Source organism: Uloborus diversus, unplaced genomic scaffold (genome assembly GCF_026930045.1).
Source record: "Uloborus diversus isolate 005 unplaced genomic scaffold, Udiv.v.3.1 scaffold_771, whole genome shotgun sequence".
Taxonomy (NCBI): domain Eukaryota; kingdom Metazoa; phylum Arthropoda; class Arachnida; order Araneae; family Uloboridae; genus Uloborus; species Uloborus diversus.
Window position 1 is genome coordinate 60,619 of NW_026558980.1, and position 21,923 is coordinate 82,541.

The following is a 21,923-nucleotide window of genomic DNA, read 5'->3' on the forward strand; positions in this document are numbered from 1 at the left end:
ACGGCTTCTTATAAACTTGCAAAATATTTAGTCTCTGTGTTTTCTCCTCTTATGAGTAATAATGTATTCACTGTAAAAAACTCTATCGAGTTTGTCAAAAAAATTCAGAATTGCGTTCCAAATAATTCTTTTATGGTTTCTTTTGATGTGAACTCATTATTTACGAACGTTCCGGTCGAGGGTTCATTGTTATGCCTTCAGAGTAGACTGTCTGAATTTCATTTTACCTCTAAGGAAATTGAGGATTTAGTTTTCCTTACTCATACTTGTCTAAGGCAAAGTTCCTTTGTTTTTAATGGTAAATTTTATACTATGTTGGATGGTTTGGCAATGGGAAACCCACTTAGCCCCATCCTTAGTGATATTTACATGCATTACTTTGAGGTCAAGTTGTTTCAGAAACTACAGTTTCAATTCTATGTTCGCTATGTTGATGACTGCTTTGTTCTTATGAACCACGGTCAACTAAGCATTGATGATGCTTTATCCATTTTAAATTCCATTGATCCTCATATTCAATTCTCTTGTGAAAAAGAACAGAATAATTGCCTTCCATTTCTGGATGTTCTCGTTTCTCGAACTGAGTCCGGTTTTGAAACTACGGTTTATCGTAAACCTTTTGATGTTTCCTTACCCCCACATAGATTATCGTCTCACCCTCCTAATCAAAAATATTCAGCTTTCAACACATATGTTTATCGTGCAATGAATATTTGTTCTTCACCTGAGCTTCTTAATGCGGAACTTAACTATATAAGAGCTGTGGCTGCTGATAGAGACTATCCGCCCACCTTAGTTGATTCCATTTATAAAAAACTTCGCAAAAAATCTCAAAATGTTGTTCTTAATAGAACTTTTAACACTAAGAATTTAGTTGTTCTGCCTTTCTTCCCTGGTACCAGTTTTCAGGTTGCTAAGATTCTGAAGCGATTCCAATTCCAAGTGGTATTTTCTCCTATTAATAAACTTTCTTTCTCTTCTCTTAAAGATTCTATTCACCCTCTTAATTGCTGTGGGATCTATAAAATTGTTTGCAATTGCGGACTCGGATACATCGGACAGACCCGCCGTTCTTTGAAATTTCGGTTAAAAGAACATCAAAGCTATGTGAGAAAACAACAGCTGAATAAATCCAGTATTGCTCAACACTGTTGGGAATCGAATCACTCTTTTGATTTTAACTCTTATCAAATTATCCAAAAATGCCCCAATTCGTTGGATCTTGATTTTTGGGAATCTTTTCACATCCTGAGGAACCGTTCTAATTTAGTTAACGATCTTACTGCAATTCCCTATTTTTCCTCTGTGTGGACTACTTTGTTAAAATTGGTTTAGATTTTCTATTATTTTTATGTAAACGTCGTACATTTCTTACTTTTATTTTTTCATTTTTTGCTTTCTTATTTCGTTTTGTGATTAACTAATTCCAATATGTTTATCCTTCACTCTGTTTTTTCTGCATTTCTCCATTTGATACATTGCTTCCATACATAGTTTTTCCCGCTGGTAAATTTATTGCTAATTTATTCAGAGTGGTTTCATTTTTGGACTTTTTGCATTGTTTATGGGTTTTCTTTTAAAATTTATTACTTAACGGTTTTTTCCTGATGGAATTATATAATAAATTTTGTCTCCATGTGTCATTTTATCTTTTTTGTTTTGTTTAATTTCTATTTTTTGATATTTATACTACCTCCTGTTCCACCGTGTTGCTTTTCTCGGATGACTTTTCATCCAAAAGCTCACACTTCTTTGCATTGAAAAAGGTGTTCCTTGTAACACCGAAACACGTGTCTGCAATCATTTGCAAGTTTTGTGCTTAATAACGTTGGATTACTGACATTTTAAATTTTCTACGTTTGAGTACAAAAATGTTTTTCTGATACAATTGGTTTAGAGTTTGTGAGGTAAAATTCTTGTGTCCCGGTTAAACATTTCGGAAATCTGGCAAACCTAGTTATTACTATCTTTAACTGTATCTTTTATTAATATAACTATTTTGTACATTTCTTACTACTTACTGTTTATTATTCAAGAACAATGCATTACTTCACTCTATGATTTTGTTTAAAAAATCTTCTGAGATATTTAATTTTTTAACTTTAAGCCTAATAACTAATTTTAGCTCTAAAACATTGATTATGCATAGATTCAGAGGTTCACTAATAAATTTTTCGGAGTGTAAATTAATAAAAAACTAATTTGTAGAATAGTATTTAGATCATGTGAAAACTTCAGCTTTGCTATTAAAAGTTTCAGATTTGAGGTGGAGTAACATATTTTCATTATTATCACATGAGTACTATATATACTAATCTGAGGGATACTTAGTATCCCTTAGAACTCACTAAATTGAAACTCATGCAAATGAAATATTCTGTAATTTGATTTGAAAAATGATGTTAGAATAATAAAAAAATAAATTGAGTTAGTGCAAGTGCATCATCTGGCTTATACTTAAATTTTCGATTTTTTATGAGCAGTTTTGTCAGATTGAAATGGATCTGAAAGTGCAAAAAAGTTGCCATTAATTCTTGAATGCAGTTCTAAACAGCTATGTCTATGCAGGTTTTGAATATTAAGTAATGGCACAAGTACTAGTAGCAATATATTTTGCTATGATGATCAAATTTGCTTTAATGGACATTGTGAACTTTGTGAGTATGCATTACATTAAATCATAGTTGAACACTATTAGTTGTAAAATGCCTTGTAAACGTTTAAAATGTCGAAATATAATTTACTTAGGGGCACACATTTTGTAAAAATAATTGACCAGGGTTTATTTACTTAATATTGCAGCAGAATACACAAAAAATATTGATGAGAGAGAAAAAAAAACATTAACTATGTGATTTAGTATTTTCCATTTCCTTTATATATTTTTTACTAGTAACCATTGCCAGCTAAATAGTTGCTGCATTGTGTTTTCAGTTATTAGTGGATTTTTATCATTTCATCATTCTTCATACAAAATATTAAAGAAGCTAAAAATGACCAAATAGAAATACTAACAAATTAAAAATTGAGTTGATCATTTTGTAATGTAGTACTAAGAGGTAGAATTCTTATTGCTAGATTACTTTTACTCCTTTTGTAGTACAAAACATACATAAAAAAATTTATTTGCAAAAACAAACTTAGTTATCAAACAAAAACATGGGAGGAGGGAAAGTATAAAAAAACTTTCAGCTCTCTTCTTAACAAATAATAAATTATTACAACAGATGAATTCAAATACAGTGACTGGCATCTTATATTTTGTGAAAATAACGTAATAAATGTTTTCAGAAATTAAAAAAATAAATTAAAATATAACACACTTAACATAAAGTGTACATTTGGCCTCCACAATAATTTGCCTATGTTTGTAACAAAATATTTATTTCGTACCTTAATGAAAAATATTAAAAGAGCAAGTACAGAAATATGACAATAACAATTTCAACTTTTTTCTTGTCAATAGTTTCCTGTGCTGTTTAAATGAAAGGTATTATAAAATGAGTATTTAATAATAACTTAAATTTTGTTGGCAGTTACCAAACATGGTGAAACTTCAGTAATTTGACGCGTGAATAACTTGACTATCCCTCTAACTCGACAGCTTTTTTCCGAATGGTTGGCCCAATACTAATTTCAATGGGCAAAAACCTCTCTAACTTGACACACTTTTGTAGGAACCTCTATAAATCAAAGTCGACATACATTTGCTATTCAAGCTCAATTTTGCTACCAACATTTTTTCTTATTGACCTTTTCTCATAATTTTACTTTGTGGTTTCTTGGTCAGTCGATCCTTTTTTGGAAAACTCTTTTAGAGAATTCCATCTTTTGTCCAGGGGAGTCGGCCACCACACTCTGTGCAGTAGGTGCAATTCTAAAAGGCTTGAAAGGGTAGAACAAACATACTCAGAAGAGTCCTCTTGAGAAAGAAGGCATCATGACATGTTTCTCAAAGAAATGTGAGCAGGACTTTTTATCTTTTTTTCAGACATGGGACTGACAAGAAGCTTTTATCTCCAAAATTATGGACTTATTCCTCACCATTGGTGTTCCCATAGGGTATACTTCATATACACCGTATACTCTCAAACATTTTTTAGATATATAGCGTATTATATCCTTAAACTTCAAAAAGTTTCATATTATGACATATTATGCATATAATCGCAGACACATATTGTGCAAAATGGTTTACTGGGAGTATACCCCCGGAAAAATTGATGTAAACATCACTGTTCCTCACAAGGTATTCAAATGATATTAGGGATTTTGTTATGTATTTTTCAAAAAAAAGGAAAGGAAATTTATTTGCTGGAAATTTTCATAATGTGAATGTTTTCATAATGTGAATGTTCCCTTTGGGTTGTCGAGTTACTGAGGTTCCACTTAACTCATTTTATCTGGTACAATTTCTGAGATAGTAAATTTTTCTAATTTAAAGTAAAAGTTAAATTAATTTGTTGTTATGCCATGTGTTGTAGAGAATGACTATCGACAGTTCGTTCTTAAAATTTTTGATAATACTTTGAAGTGCAGCGCATAAAACATCTTTAAATTGAAAGGGAAAACGTTTATTTCTTTTATGTATATTAACAATTTAAATGCCTTTTAGGTTTACACAATGGCTATATGTGATGACAAATTAATTGTTGGTACTGCTGGTAGAAGAGTACTTGTGTGGGACTTAAAAATGGGATATGCCCCACAGCGTAGAGAATCAAGTCTCAAATACCAAACTCGTTGCATTAGATGTTTCCCCAATAAAACAGGCTATGTGCTTAGCTCTATTGAAGGTATGTAACATGTTTCACATTTGATCTCTCTATTTTTCCTCTATAAAAATGAAAACATAAGCTTCCTGAAATTTCTTTTTTTATATTGGACCTCTGAATCTGCTAATCAATTAAAGCAGTAATAATGAAAGCTGTTCATCCCCTTGGAACCCAAAATATTTATATTCATTACTTGACAGTTTCTAGGATAGGAATGGGTGGAGTAAAATAGCTCATGGGATAAAATGGGTGAGGTTGTAATCGTAATATAAACGCAGCCAGTGCCTGACCTGGGAAAGGGGGGGGGGGCCCTGAGTGGCAATGTCTCAGGGGTCGTGAATTCAACCTATTCTTGTGTGTGTGTGTGTGTGTGTTTTTAAACTTGAGGTAAAAACTTATAGGAAGATGGTTAAGAGCAGCAGTTTCAAGCTTTTTCCCCAACTTGAAAAAATCTAAGATCCAACAGATCCAACACTGAAACACAATTAAAATTGATTTTTTGAAGCCAAAATTTGTTACAATATTTCTTAGTTTGTTAGCAGTAATTTTTAATTTACATCATGTTTAAAACATTTTACAGTCAGCCCCGCTTAAACGAATATCAACGGTTCTGACCAAGGGCGGATCCAGAAACTTCTCGGGGGGGGGGGGGGGGTGCGATAGATTTTTATTATTTACCCATATATCTATATCTATATATATATATATATACATATATATATATACATATATATATACATATATATATATATACATATATATATACATATATATATATATGTATGTGTGTGAGGTGTTCAAACATATAATTAAGCACAAGTTAATACAATAATACTTATTACTTAAAATAAACTTTGGAGATGCAATATGATCGGTATCAAAAAGGTGAACTCATGTGCACATTACATTATTTTGGTACAAAAGGCAAGAGGAAAATAAATATGCTGTAAAAAATAAAAGTTTTACGCATTTAGAAGTAAAATATGCCGATTGTTTGAAAAACCTTTCTTTCTAAATCATTAAAATTAAATAGTAAGCCAAATCCAACCCAAGATCGTATGGTTTCCTAGATAAAAATTGATTGAGTTGTTTTAATTTATTGATAAAATTGGAACAAGCTGCATCTGATTCAGAAAAAAAAATGTCTTTCGAACGACATCGAATGCTCGGGGGTATGGGAAATCTTTCATCCCGATAATAGGCAATTAATGTAAAATTCCTGTCTTAAAAATTAATTACAAAAATTCTAATTCGAAGTTTAAAACATAAAACCCCAGGTGAAAACCCTGGGGGGAGGGGGCTCGAAGTAATTTTGTACAAATATTCAAGGTTGTAGGTGCTATGGGGTCTCCTGGACGCAAGCCCGCCACAGACTTCCTTTCATTATTTCTTTTACCTTACTTTTTTTTAATACATAGAGAAAATATAAAACTGACCCCAGCTAGAATGGCCCTAGTCAATTTATGCAATTTTGTTTTTTCTAGTTTTTGATAAATATTATCATCCTGGAACTTTACTTAGGTTTTGTGTTTTCAAAGGCTTAAAACACAAACCGTCAATTACAGTTCACAATATTTTTGAGCCGTCTTTTCGATTTTTAATGCATGTGTTTATGAGGCGTTAAAAATATCTATGCATGCACACTCACATACAGACCAAAACTTGTCAAATCAGAAAAAGAAAAAACGAAAAGAAAATACAAAATACATAAACGTACCTTGTCTAACAACATCTGGTAGCTCACTAGTTTCATGGGTTTTTTCTTGGTCTTCTTTCTTCTTGAAAAAACCAAATAAATTGCTTTGTTTTCTTTTGGACATAGTCTTTGGAAGTTAGATGTATTCAAGAGAGACAATGACTGAACATTTCCCGCGGTTTCCTAGAGTGACGCTATACAGAATGACTGGCGTCATCAAAAAATCGGCGGCGCTCTGAATGTCTGATTGCGAAGGTTATGTTTCCCCCTTTCCCCTTTATGATTTGCATTTTAGCCCGTTAGACTTTTTCTTTCTCGGTTAAAAGATCTTAAGGTTTCTGTTTCATCATACTTTCAAGCCAAAATTCAATCCCAACAAAGAAGAAAAAAATGTTATAAATTCTTATTCCTATAAAGGCAAGAAAGAATGTTCTTTTGCCTCTGAAGAAGATTTTGTTTTGCGAATATTCTTTAGTTGTTTTTTTTTTTTGGTTAATTTCGATAGGTGCCCGGTTATTCATCTCTTGGCTCAAGGGGGGGGGGGGGGGGGGCGATCGCCCCCATCGCCCCCCCCCCCTTGTATCCGCCCTTGGTTCTGACGCACCTTATTCGGTTAAGCAGGGTATTATATTATATGCGGAGTACAAGAAACGTATTTTTGAAGTATTTTGCTGGTATTACGATAAGTGGTAAATGATTCTTTGTTACTTAAATATAATACTCTTAAATTTCATCAATATTAAAATACTTATTTATTCATTTTGTTTTTGTAAATGATAAAAAAAAAAAATATTTGTAGTTCATATGTGAATGCTTAAAAAAATTATATTTTTATTTACTTAGTTTCATTTCTTCTTAAGGAACTCTTCCTCAATTTTGTCAGTATTTTGGTTAATTCTCAAAACCAGAGTTTAGAAATCCCAAGTTCTTTCACAATTATCGGTCTGTATTTTCCTATTTTCAATTGCTTCCAAAACTTTTAATTGAACATATAAGTTTACATTGTTCCTTTTGCGTTCATTTTACCACACAATTAGTCCAAAGCAGAGCAGAAAATCAACAATTAACCGATTTCGGAAAAAGCTTTTCCGTATTCTCCAGCTACAACCTCATCAAACCAAGTCTAACAACGTCATTGACAACTGTCTGTTCCAAGAATAAGAACTAAATAGCCCTGGGAACCACTTTTCTATACAGAAAGCAGCCAAGTTCCTTGAGGCATTAAACGGGACAGGACCAGAGCCGATCAAACGTTTTCATCTCCGCTCAATGCATGGGATCCAATTCTCCAAACACTCAACCCCTGCACAACCCCCGATGCATTTTTCAGTCTGAGATAAGATTACAGCTCGAGGCAAATTAGGATAACTGTTAGCTCCTCTTTTGTGCTTTGTTACAGGTGATCTTTTACTTTCAAGGCGTGAACTGGGATTTGTTCGCAAGAAATAAAAGAAAAATTTGACTTGTAAGTGTACTTGTATGTACAATAAATGAATACAGTCGGATCCCGACTTACGTGAGGAATGTGTTCCAAAACCCCTTGCGCAAGTCGAAATTGCCTCACGTTCAATCTTCGAGTTGAACCAAACCATTGCTTCGGTCACTCGTCTGGTCTGCTAATTCTATATTAGCTACCAGTTTGTTTCGCACTCTTGGCTTCCTTAAGAGGTTTTCAGGGGTCTGTCCAGGATTTTTCACAGGGTCCGTTTTTTGTGAATAATCAATTATTTTTGTGAAAAATCAATTAATTTTGTGAAAAATCAAATTTCGCAAAAAAAAAAAAAAATTTTTTTGTAAAAACGAAATTTTTGAATTTTGAGGTGGCACAAACTGCATCATTGACACTTAATGTTGAGTGTTTTCCCTCTTTTCTGTTGAGAATATCATTCTTGAGTGTGTTTCGAGTATTGGAGTACAGGAGGACGGCATTACACTCTGGGAGATGGGCACCCCTCAAGTATCAATATTTATTTACCATTCTACATTATGTTAAATTATACTAGAAATGTTACATGTATAGTATTTAAAATAATTGTAATAAGGAAATTCAGGCAGAGGTTCAGCATTTAACTTTTTGAACCAAGACATTGTTAAAAAGGATAGAATTTTGTTTAAAACTTATAAACTCCATGATTTTTAGAAAAATAAAAAACATTTTAATTGTTTACCTTTTAACAAAGCGTACTATACTAGCTTGCAAGTTAACTTGTCAGTGACGTCATTAAGCGCGGAGGAAAAACACTGAGTGAAAAGACCGCCTGTAGGTTTGTAAGGAGGATCTCCGATAAGACACCGCACTCGCAGTTGCCTGCTTGGCGAATTAATCCGCTTTGGCATACTTCACACGGAACTGATTTTTATGTTAGAGTCGAGCCCGTATTAATACATGGAATCGCAGTTTTACGGGATAAAAATGAGAAATTAAAATGTTTGGTACGCTCGGCAGAAGAGGGGGGGGGGACTTATTAAGCAGGATCTACTTTCAGTCGAGAAACCAATGAGCGGTATGACAGAATAGCAATTGATTTTCATTTCATTGAATAAGAAATGCTCCCCCCCCCCCACCACTTTATAAAAAACGGTATTTAATTCAAGTATTTTGTTCTAAAAATTATTTCCTCTTCTCAGAAATATAAAAGTCGTTACTGGTAGAAATTATTACTTTTTTTTTATTTTAAAAAAAGCCTGACAAATTTTCTCAAAAACAATCGTAATGCATTAAAATTTACTCAAAAAAAGAAACCTAGGTAAGCAATGTGATTAATGTTCTTACGCTATGAGAAAAACTTGCAAAATGTACTTCATAAACTTTCTACATAAATTTATTATGTGATCAAGTATGTTACACTACAGAGAATGAATAATGATTACTTTTTTTTTTTTTTTTTTTCAAGGAGGGGGGGGGGGCATCCACTCGGTCTCGTGGGTCAGTAGCGCAGCCAGAAAAAATTACTGGGGAATCTTCAAAATCGAAAATTATTGATTTTTATTTTTATTCAGTTCTAATGTAAAAATATCATTCAATATATTCAACCAAAGTTTCTATGACTTATTAACTGTTCATTAATACATCATTATAGTTAGGGCAAACCTAACTTGGCAGCAATATAAATTCTACGCAGATCCTAATCACAGCATTAGACACTGCCAGGTTAGGTTAGCCTCAACTGCAGGAAAGTATTTTTTGTATTGATATATAAAAAGGACTTTGAAACAAAGAAAAGCAGAAGGGGGATGGGTAAAAAAACACAATATATTTATGATTCCCACTGGTAAGTTTTTGATAACCTCGAAATTCCTTTAAAATGCCCTTGAAATGATAAATATTCAAGCAATGCAATGCAATTAAAATATTCAAGAAACTTTTTTAAAAATTACTTTTGGGGTTGTTTGGGGAAAGTGGGTCACCCCTTTAAAACTGAAATATGGATATATCTTTTGTACTTTTTTACACTGATCATATGATATTTCATTACAGTGATTGGTCTTGCATATATTTTGGGTTTCTCGGAATTTTTTTCTAGGTCATAGAACTTTGTCCAAAAAAAAAAAAAAAAAAAAATATGATTTTTTTTTCTTTTTTTTGCGAGTTTAAGCAACATTTTTCAAAAAAGTGTTTCTAGGTTAGTTTTTATTATTTTTTTATAATAATTAAACTTTTGTGTATAGTTTATCTTAAAGTGCATATTGCAGCAAGAATTTTTCAAAGAAGTGTTTCCAGGTTAGTTTTTATTTTTTTTAATAATAATTAAACTTTTGTGTATAGTTTAACTTAAAGTGCATATTGCAGCAAGAATTTTTATTGTTAATAAGTGTTTAAGAAGAGGGGTTTCACTTACCCCGTACATTTTTACTATATAGGAAGTGGGTCCAATTCTAATAGTGAGGAATTTATAATCAATAGCAACTCTGATGAAATATTTATATTAGTGAAATACACAACAACTATGACGATCTAATATGAATTGGTAGTTCAGCTACAGAAGTACTAAAACTGGTGATTTTGTCTTTGTGAAACTTACATAAAGAAAACCATAAATTACTGTTGAAAGTTGATGTTACAAATTAAAAAAAATACTGCTGAATTCGCAAGAACTAAAAGAAATTGTGTCGATTTTTATTGACTTGTTGCAGATGATTTTGGAGTTATTACTGAGGATGAAGTGATACTAGTTCTTCCTTCTTAGCCAACTTTAAATTGACACAGCAATTTTGGGTTTCCAATTTCCTTTTGAACTTAGTTTTGGCTACTTTATCAAGAATGATCTTAATCAACTGTATTACGTTATCCAACGCACCTTTAAATATAAAAGTAAAATACGTACCAATAGGCTTTCAATAAATTTCACAGATGTAATTGTTTTGGTGCATTCAATGAGAGGTTCTTTGTAAACTTGAACACAGGCGTGCGCAGGACTTCAAAAATGGGGGTACCACTGAACAGGGAGGTTGAAATTACAATGGGAAAGGCTCCCATACTTGCTTGCTTAAGGAAAATTTTTAAGTACCACACAGCCCTGGATCTAACGCTGTAATATTTTCTTTTCTGCAGTACCAGCCGCTAATAAAAATCACATTCGTTCTGACATTTGATTTTATAACAGTGTTATATTTTTAATGCGAAATTTTTCTGCTTTTTATTATACTGTATTTTTTAGGTTTATTTTCTGCTATTTCATTTTTTTGAGCAATCACGATTGCTTATTGCTTTCACTTGACTGTTGAATGATGTTAGATGATTTTCCCCCCACCATCACCCTCTGCAGCACCACCTTCGACCTGCCTCTCCCATGCTGCCCCTCTAGCGAGCACCGTCTCTAGGTTGCGTCCATATCCCTCACACACACGCACGCACGCATGCATACACGAGCACACACACACACACAAAAGGCCTGCACACACACATACCTTCACACACACACATGCCTGCACACAGACACAAACACACACTCGTGATTGCGAAAAACATAATTTGAATTCAAGATGTCTAAATTCAAATCAATTTTTTAATTTTTTTTAATGTCTTGCCTAATTATAATATGTTATTTTTCATGTCAGTTGTTTCCGCGCTGGAAAAAACTGCCCCAGACAAAATATCAATTTTATGCCAATGTTTTTTTTTTGGGGGGGGGGGGATGTAAACGCATTTCCATTTTACATCGCAAATTTATCCACATTAAGTGTAATTGTTAATCTATATATATAAAGTTTAAAATAAATCCGAACAAAACCCAGCTTTGTTGAATTAGCTGCTTTACAGTTTAGAACAAACATGATTCATATAAACACTGTATATGATTTGAGAACTCATAATCATGGCAACCTGTTATGTCATAAATAAGGAATCTTGCATTTATCTTACGTACAAATAGAAACCAAAGTTGTTTAAATGATCATTACAAATCACAATTTTTTCAACTGATTTTGTGGTATGTTATTCTCTTTGGTAACTGATAAATTGTATGATCATCATTAAAATTAAGAAAGTCCAACATTGCCAGATATTTTTGATTTCTCTATAAGTGCAAAGGGTTATTAAATTTTAATAACATGATAATAAATAATGATTAAGAATTAAGAAAACATTGAAAAGCAACACAATTTAAATTTAACAAGAGAGTTTTTTTTCTTTCTCTCATTAAAATTATTATAATATGATAAAATTGTTAAGTAACAGTTTCAATTAATTTTGAATTATACTATATTGTAACTTTCATTCAATATATGACAAAAAAAGTTTGATTTCTAATTATCAAACATTTGAATTTGTTTACTATTAGTTGCTGAATATTGAAGTATTCGATAGAACCCAATATACGTTTTATCCACCAAAAACGCAGCATGAATATTCGGTGCATCTCTATAAATGAATATGTTGATTCTTTTCATTTAAGGAACAATTTATAAAACAAAATAGCACATTTAAATTGCTCATTACATACAATTGTGTGTGAAATACTTGAAGTGAAAATAGAGCTTTTTTTACGACGAGATGTTTATTCGGAGATTGATAATTGAAATCAAATTAAAATACATTAAATAACAATTAATAAAACATGTGTATTTGCTGTAAATTTTAAAATATTAGTCTCTGTCACATTGTAATTTCATCTTCGATAATGCATGTAAACAACTAAAACAAGAAAAAATGTCTGAAGTTTTTTGAATCTAGAATCAAAAGTCATATAGGATGAATTAACTAGTCGATGTTGATAAAGAAAATGTTCTAGTCCAACCAAAGCGTTATTTGCATTTCCTTTGGGAATGTAAATGATTATGATTCATATACAATCGTTTTATTTCTATTAGTTGATCAATTTTAAAATATTTTATGAAACATTATAAAATATTTGATATTGCAATAAAGTTTTAATTGAATTGAATTATGTAATAGTTCTATTGCATCATAGCCATAATTTTACTCATTAACATAGATCTGGATTTTCATTTTGTCCAATATCTTTTGCTGTTCTAGACCTTTTACAAAAAACTCGACAAAATACCACCCGAAATTACAGAAGCCTTAATTTTTAGGATGACATGACTTCTTCTGTACTAAGCATTCCTTCAGAAGCAGTGTCGGTCGAATCGGGATCAAAATGAATTATCAAGTTATCAACAGCAGTATCGCACATTCCATCAAGTTCCCACATTAGTTCTTCTTCTTTAATAATGTGGCCAACGCAGTTCTTCCACGTTTCATCTGAGATATTATCAATAGCTTTTTTTGTCAGCTCTTCCACTTCTTTTTCTTTAAATGTTCTGTTTTCTGCTGCCACCTTCCCTTTGACAACACTCCATATGTTTTCAATGGGATTCAGCTCACAGTGATAAGGGGGAAGTCGCAAAACAGTATGACCATGAAGAGCCGCTATCCTATCAACCCGGTACTCCTCATACTTGCTGCGGACATTTTGTACAAGATTCAAAAGTTCAGCTTTCAGCATATCCGAGTTCCAAGCGATATTTTTTGATGTCAGCCATCGTCGAATGTCATCTTTTTTGGTGGAAGTGTTGGGAATGTTTTCCACAAAAACACTGTGGTATGAAGCATTGTCGATAACTATAATACTGTTGGGGTCAAGGTTTGGCAGCAATTTATTTTTAAACCATTGTTCATAGTAATCTCCATTCATTTCTTCATGATAATCTCCTTTGCTTTTTTTTGCCTTAAATACATCAGCAGCTCCTTTCACAAAGCCTTTCTCACTTCCAGCATGAGTAATTATTAACCTGGATCCTTTTCCTGTAGGAGCTTTTAATCCCGTTGAGAGGCCAGACATAAATGCTTCTTTCGGCCTCTTGATGAAAGTGTCCTGCCACACTGTTTGCTTTGTGTGGCCAAAATTCACCCAGGTTTCATCTGTATAGTACACAGTCCTTCCTTCATTTCGGTAGTGGCGAATTTGCCTCAAATATTTTCGTCTCCAGACTTGGATGTCTTCCCTCTCTATCAGCATAGAATTCCTTGATCTCTTCTTGTACACAAACCCTAAATCTTGCATCAATCTTCTTGTTGTGGCGATTGTCAAATTTGGTAGGTCAGTGTCCTCGTTAATAGTCTTCATGACTTTCGCCACCGTTGGTATTTCGTTTCTTTTAAAAAACAAATGCACTTTCCTTCGAATGGCAGACAGGACGAAGTCGTCGAACTTTTGCATTCGCGTTGCTTTGCCTTTTCTTGCGGGCCTTTTTCTCCCAGGTGTAGAAAAAGAGCCTTGGATCTTAAATTCATTTTGCATTCGTAAGATGCTGCGGGTTGAAACACCTGTCAAGTCCGAAGTTTTGTCCAAAATTTCAGTGACAGAATCGTTGGGATTCCTTACTTGCAATTTATGAAACACATTCATAACTATAGTCTTTGCAGAGCTCTTCAAAGCGCTGCCTTGCTTGTGTGGCTGAAACACATAGCTCAATTTTGGCGTCGTAGATTCCATTATCAATGATACAAAAATAGAAAAACGAGCAAGTAAGATAGAAAATAAAACGAGCGAAAATAGTGAACTACAGCGGACGACGAGCGAACGAGAGTGGAGTACTTGAGCAAAATCGCGCCAAACGCAGAATATCCGGAGATCGCCAACTGTTTGTGAGCTCTGATTGGCTGGTTCGTTCAGTTGCAAATGAATGTATGGATCCGCGCTGCACCGCTCTTAAAATTGAAAATATTTAACGATTCACAGAAATTATGACAAAAAAATGTCCCTTTTGCGTCGGTTTAACTAACTAATCCAATTTCTAAAGCAAAGTGCGTAATTTCCCCCGATTATCTGGCAAAGCGCAAGGAACTATTTCCTTCACTTGGCCGCAGCTCATTTCTCCATAGCCAAGAAAACTTGCAATCGAGTATAAACATCGAAAATTCGAAAAATCGGATTCCCATAGCGGATGCAAAGAGGATGCAAAGAAATCGCAATCCTCAAAGTGAAAGCATCAAAAGTATAAAAACGGCTTGTAAAATAAATATTTCTGATAAAATTATTTTAGAATTGCACTTTAGAGTCCTATGGTAAACATTTCATTAATGTCTGGACAAAGTTGAATCAAAATAAATAAATAAATAAAAAATAAACCATCGATTCAACATTTAATTTTTTGACTCATAAAAGAAAATGGAATACCTCTTTAAAAACTTAAAATAAGCATTGTTACAAAAATAAAAAGACTTTTCATTTATTTGCATCCTAATAAAGCGAAGTTAGCTTGAAAAAAGAATAAAGTATGATTCTCATATCGAATGTAAAAAGATTGCGCTTTTCAAAATGTAGGCATCTAAAGAAAAAAACAATAAATAAAAGAGTTTATTTAAAATTAATTATCCTTTTTAGCATCGAAAAATCAAACCCATATAACTTTCTCCCAAAATAACAGTTAAACATCGCACCCACCAGATGCTAAGTGGGGATAAGTTTAAAGTTGGTAACCCTATCTAAAGCGATCACATCCGTGCCCCCCCCCCCCCCCATCCCTACTATCCTTTGCAGTCCTAAGTTCATTTCGCTGTATGTTATTGTTTATTAAATCATGAGCAGGGAGAAAAGTGCTTACCACTGACTTTTTCAGAGAAGTTTGCAACAACACCGCTGCATAAAACAAATAAGCAAAATTATAAATAAACTGACTTTCAGCTGTTAATTTCTTTCATAGAAACCAACAACAAGCATTTATTAGGTTTTAGTAGTTATTTATCGCTTGCAGGAGCATCACAAGAGCGCCTTTTTTTTTTCTTTTGCAAAATTAGCAGATTTTGTATAAGTTGATACCTCTAATGTAACTTTAAAAAAGATTCCAAACATGCTGCGTTATTTTGATTTGAGATTTGCTCTTCCAATAAACAATTTGTGAAAGATCCGTTTTTGTTTATCAGAATTTTGTGAAGGGTCTGTTTTGGTTGGTTGAGATTTTTGTGGAGGGTCCGTTAACAGACCCAAATTTGCTCTGGCCAGACCCCTGGTTTTCCATCTCCAGCTCAGTCACTTTCCTATGCCGGGCTGATGAGTGCTAATAAGCACGAAACTGCAGTCCTCGGCTGGAAAAGACTGAGCTGGCGGTGTATTTCATGCATTTCTTAACTATATATTACCGTATCTTTTACAAAGAATTGACTTTTTTTATGTATTTTAGAACAAGAAGTTCTGTCTAGAACTAGACTAGCCTACTTTCCCGTATACCCATACTACTTACCTGATCAATATTCTCAAAAATAGCTAAAATCGCAAATTTTTTTCAAACATATTTTTAAAATACTTTAAGCTGATTTCTAGGAATAAAATATTCCTCACTCATCTAAAAAAAATCAGATATGTAGAAAAAAAAAAAAAACGAACAAATAAAATAGCAGCAACTTTTAAACAAAGCAGCTAATACACTGTTTTCCATTAAAAAATCTTCAACTGCGTTCAAAACAAAAAATAATAATTAAAATTAATAAGCTCATTAAAATAAATACATCATATCAAAAAAAAAAAATCGTTTCTTTTTCCCCTGTTGCCAAAAACATTTTTTTAAATAAATTAATGCACTTACCAAAAAAAAAAAAAAAAAAACAATAAAATGTCAACTCAAAGAAATAATTTTCATTGTCAAAAAAAAAAAAAAATTGTCTGCGCATATCTTTATGTAGAAATATAAATGACTTCGAGTTTATTCCCCGAAAACTAAATACCTAAATTAAAACTTTAGCGTGAAAATAAAAAAAAAGTCATATCAACAATAATTATTTCGCAGTTAAAACCATAGCTGCGGAGTCAGAGTCAATCTCATTTTGAGATAAAGGAGTCGGAGTCGAATATCCGAGAATCGGACTCGGTCATTTGTCCTCGTTTATAAATTTTTGCCAAAGCTACGAAGTCAAAGTCGAAATCGGGTAGTCGGAGTCAGGTGCTCTTAAATTTTCAGAGTCGGAGTCCGGAGTTTGGCGTCAAGAGCTATTTCCAACAAAATTTGTTTGAAGTAAATCCGCCTTCAAGTACGGAATCTACATTAACTTTCAGTTTCCCCGTAGGCGCTAATGTTAAGGGATTTGAACTGTTCAAAATTGAACGGAAAATTGTTCAAATCAAAAAGATATTTTATATACAAGTTTTTTTATCAAAAGCTTTTTCCTACAAAGTTTGTTTGAAGCAAATTCGCCTCACAGTTCGGAATTGCCTTCAATTTCCCCGTAGGCGCTAATGTTAAGTTTTTTTGAACTGTTCAAAATTGAACAAAAAGTAGTTCAAATCAAGAAGTGAAATATGGGAATGAGGTGTCCTCACCGAGATCTTTTGAACAAAAAAAAGTTTGTTCGAATCGGCTTATTCATTCAAAAGTTATTAGGGGGGGGGGGGGGGACAGACAGACCGACAGACATTTTTCCCCATCTCAATACCCTACTTTCCAATTTTTAATTTTTTGATATTTATTTAATTATTTTATTTATTTTTGACTTTTTTTTGTTTTTCACGATATTTTTAAGATGCACTAAGCCTTCTTTCATGCTTTTTTCTTCTTTTTCTGACTTTTACTGGGAAAGTAGGCTAAAAAGCGGTCTACTATTTAACATAAATTTCAGTTATGAAGCTCAAAATCAATGATCAATGACAGACATGAATTAAAACAGTATGGTACTTACATTAAGTACATTACTGCATTATAATAGTACTGAACAATAGATATCATAAGCTTAATTATAATTTTTAAAATGATAAAAATGATGGTCTATGCAGTGTGGGAACACTCGTCTTTCTAGCCTTTTTAAGCCACAATGAAAGCAGCTTCTAATTTCATGATGTTTCTATTTTGTTCAGACACAAATCTGCGAGCTTCAGTATTAAAACTAAGTTCTGAACTTTTACGGATTTCCTTTTCTTGACTTGTACGTATCGAAGATTCACTCATATCCAATTGTCGCGCTATCTTCGAAGCACTTTTTAATTGTTCAAGCATATCGAGAATCTTGACCTTTTCTTTAATGGTCAGAAACTTTCTCTTTTTCTTTTCACTTTCCCCAACTTTAGACGAAAAAGCGCGTTTGGGAGCCATTTTATTTTATCAACGTTGATATGTAAAATAAAATAATAATAAAAAACCCCTTAAGAATTGGAGCGGTTATTTGTATAAACAAGCAAAGCGTTGTTTAAACTAATACATTTTGTGAACTTCTGCTTTCACCGATGCTAAAGGGGTGAAAGTCCATTCGCAAAACTAATATTTACTGCTTTAGCGTCAACAATGCCCGTTCTAATGCTCCACTGCTCCTTTTTCAAAAAATTTCATGTTGCAGGCGAGCAATTTGTTTCCACAATAAAAAAAAATCATTTCTCATGAAAAACTCGCGTTATAGCCATTTCGCGTAAGTCGGATCGCGTTGTAGCGGGATCTGACTGTATTAGGAAATGCACTTAATTACTAAAGGTGATGCATCTTTATTCAACATACAATTTTATGTATCTAACTAGGGTCAGGTGGGGTAAAATGGGTATAAAATAGCCTACTTTTGGATTTTGACTCAAATATTTTTGTCAAAATATTTTGTTTCTAATTTTTTTTTTGTGTTATGTATACATTACAAATGTTATGAGTAGAATTAAATGATTTTCATACATAATTTGATACAAATTTGTTTTTCAGAGGAGTGTTTATGACTATATGTTTTCTATACCCTTTTACCCCATGCAGGTGAAAATGGGTAGCCTGTGGGGTAAAATGGGTATTGAAGTCTAAGAAGCGATAAAAACGCATACTATTTGTTCATTGCAGTGTGATAATATAGACTTAAGAGTCAGTTAACAAAATTTAACTATTTAATTTTTAAAAAATAGTGCAAACAGTAAATTTGACAAAATATTAATAAGGTTTCTTTCAATGCATGATATCCATACTTGTCATTCTTAAAAAAAAGTAATAGCCTATATAGTTAAATTCTGGCTCATTAAATTTTTTTATTATTTGATGTTTTTCAATGAAATCCATGTTTATATCAGGAAAAATAAAAAAAATCCCCCATCTTGGATTTTTAAAAAATATTTCATCTCATAATATTTCCCTCAACCGCCATATATTTGCCACTAAATTCTTTCTTGCTTGTTTCCTCTAAGCGTAATATTTATACCCAGGCACCTGTGGTTAAACTTTGCTTCATAAGCATATTTTTAGCAGTCTATTCCAGATACTTCCTCTGAATGGAGCCTTTCTTTTTCCACTATTTTTATTTTCTTGTTTTTTAATTCATTATTTTTTTCACTTTCAACTCTTAGCCTTCCTAAAACATCTTTGTCAATACTTCCTGTATTTGCCAGCATACATTTAAGTTGTTTTAAATAACTCATGCAGGTAGTTGTCAAATCAAAGCTCTTATTGAAATTGCAGACAATATTGCACTTTTCAAATCTTTATAAGGTGACGCAATCGTGCTTTATGACGTATATTTTTCGGATTGAAACGAAGATGTGTTCTGAGAATTTAAAGGTACATTAGAGAAATTGGTAGCGTCTGATTGCAATGAAATACTAATGTGACGACCAGCAACAGGCTGGGCCCAGCATTTCTGAGGAAATGGGTATTTTGTGCGCAAGTGCACACAAACTCTAGAATAAGTATACCGCTGGGTTCTTATTATTTTTTATGATGGAGTTAAGTTTATTTCATAAAGTCATGGCATTGCATACTTTTACGTTTAAATCATTATAAATTAACCACAAATGAATTAATATTCATTTAAAGGAAAATATGCTAAATCTTTTAAAACAACTTGCTGGAATGATGAGCCTAACCATATACCCATTTTACCCCATTTTCAAAATATGAGATTAAAAATAGAATTTTTTTTTTCTTCTTCCCTGTAAGTTGAAGCAGCAACAAAAATGTCCAACTAAAGATATTATGACACAGTAATAAAAATTTCTCAAAAATCAGGAGCTGGAGATAGAAGTTTAAGTAGACAACAGGCGGCTTGAATTTATCTACTTCAATTTAAAGTGTTACCTCTCATTAAAAAATAATCTATTGATAAAATATATTTTGTGAAATAGAATTCAGAACAGCCAAGTATAATGTCCCACTCAAAAAAAGGCAAATTTAATTCAAAATAATTTGTTTTTAAAACCATATATTTTGACTACCCATTTTACCCCACTACCCATTTTACCCCACCTGACCCTAGCCATTTTCTTAATTTCAAACTTATCTATATCTGTTGCCACTCATACAATATTATTTAATTTGCACATTATGGTTATTATTATGACAGTAATAAAAGTTATTGCTGAAGAAACTTTGAATTAAGTGAGATGAGAAAGAGCTGCTTAAACGGGGAAATTTAACATTATTGCTATAAGAATTTTTTTTTTGTTCCACAGATTCATATTCCTGTAAGTGGGATATTCAATTATCCGGTACCCAATTAAATGGGGATGACTGTATAAGCATCAGATATTGTTTTGCAATACATACAGTTAATAAATTTCTAAAAATCTTCTGTAGTTTATTAAATCACAAATCAAAGTTCCTTACAGCAGAAGCTTATCAGATCTTCTAAAAGCAGCCAGATAAGAAAATACTGATTATTTTTTTCTGTGTGTGTTTTAGTTCAATTGTTGCTGGGGTAAAATGGTTCATAGTTAAGCTTAGCAGGTTTTTATATCAAATTTGTCATGTTTTTCCTGCAACTTATATGAAAAAAAGTAAACAATCTTTAGTTTACTACCACTCTTAAATTATTCTATTTACACATTTATTTAAATTAAAAAATAGCAGTGATAACAAAAAATAACCACCAGAATCTACATCATCAACTTTAGATCTTAATATAGCATCTGTCCTTCCTTTCCAACTAAACCAGGTGACTAAAAAACAGCGTAATTAACAAACTGCTCAAAATGTCAAAAGAAAGAAAAATAAAAATTTTTACTTGTAAAAGCTGTGTCTCTGAGAAAAAAGGAAAAGTCTATGATAACATTTATAGGACAAATCACACATGTTGATCAGGGACGTACACAGAAATTTTGAGACCCGTCACAAATGACCTTAATGGCGCCCCCCTCTCCTCCATATTGTTTACGCCTTCACCCCTGCATATAGTTCACACCTCATTCAATTTGTATTCTTCACACTTCCCCCCACCCCACCAAATAGTTACATAAGGAAGATTTTAACCTGTTTAAACCAACAGATGTTTTTACAAGTTTGTCGCTTTTGGAACTGCATATTAAAGAATGGTACTTTACAAATAGAATTTGAAGCTTTTAATATCCATTTTGTACATTCTTCAGTTGTTGCTGTTTGTTTGGTTATGCTTGCTTGAAGAGGTTCATCTAGTCAACAATTTATGAAACGTTGAAATGAATACTCAAAAATTTTTTTTCATACATTTAATTGCTTTAAAAAAAAAAAAAGATGCTAAAAGTATGCTCTTCATGAGCTCTATTCCATAAGCTCTCCAAATACAATTTCTGTGGTGACATCCTAGTTAGGATCAAGGGATATCCCCGAGAATTGTCTGGGGTCTGCTCTCTGAAAGTTTTTCACTATTGAATATTGAGTTCTGAAAATGCAACTGTAGGAACTATTTGTTGTAAGATTGTAATTCTTGCTAGTGAGACTAGACGAGAAAAGAACAGAGCCCCCAATCCCGATATTTGCAAAGAGCTTGCCTTTAGCAGCTTAGGACTTCTAGGCATCATTCATCTCCTAGGAGTCCCTTGCAACCATCAATCAGCATTATTCTAAACTTCAAATATGTTTTCCCTCCTTAGAAATGAGCTACTGATAGACATGGCCCAAGATAATGAAGGGCCCTAGGCCAGACTATTTTTGCTAGGTCCTCGGAAGTCAAAACCGTAAAAACACAAACATTCATGAGGAATCGAGAGGGCCCACTTGAGTCGTTCAAACACTTGCTGAAAATGACTCACTTGCACAGAACGTCCCACATTTAAGCAACACCAATTGGTTGTATTAGGTTTAATGCGCAA

General features: G+C 32.7%; 1 protein-coding gene across 1 annotated transcript in view; it reads left to right on the top strand.

Annotated features, from left to right (window-relative positions):
• LOC129233883 (mitotic checkpoint protein BUB3-like) overlaps nt 1–21,923 on the top strand; it is a 42,630-nt gene that overhangs the window by 15,705 nt on the left and 5,002 nt on the right. The window contains exon 5 of the mRNA XM_054867812.1: nt 4,616–4,796. Coding sequence (XP_054723787.1) covers nt 4,616–4,796 — 181 coding nt within the window. The remainder of the gene's footprint in view (nt 1–4,615; nt 4,797–21,923) is intronic.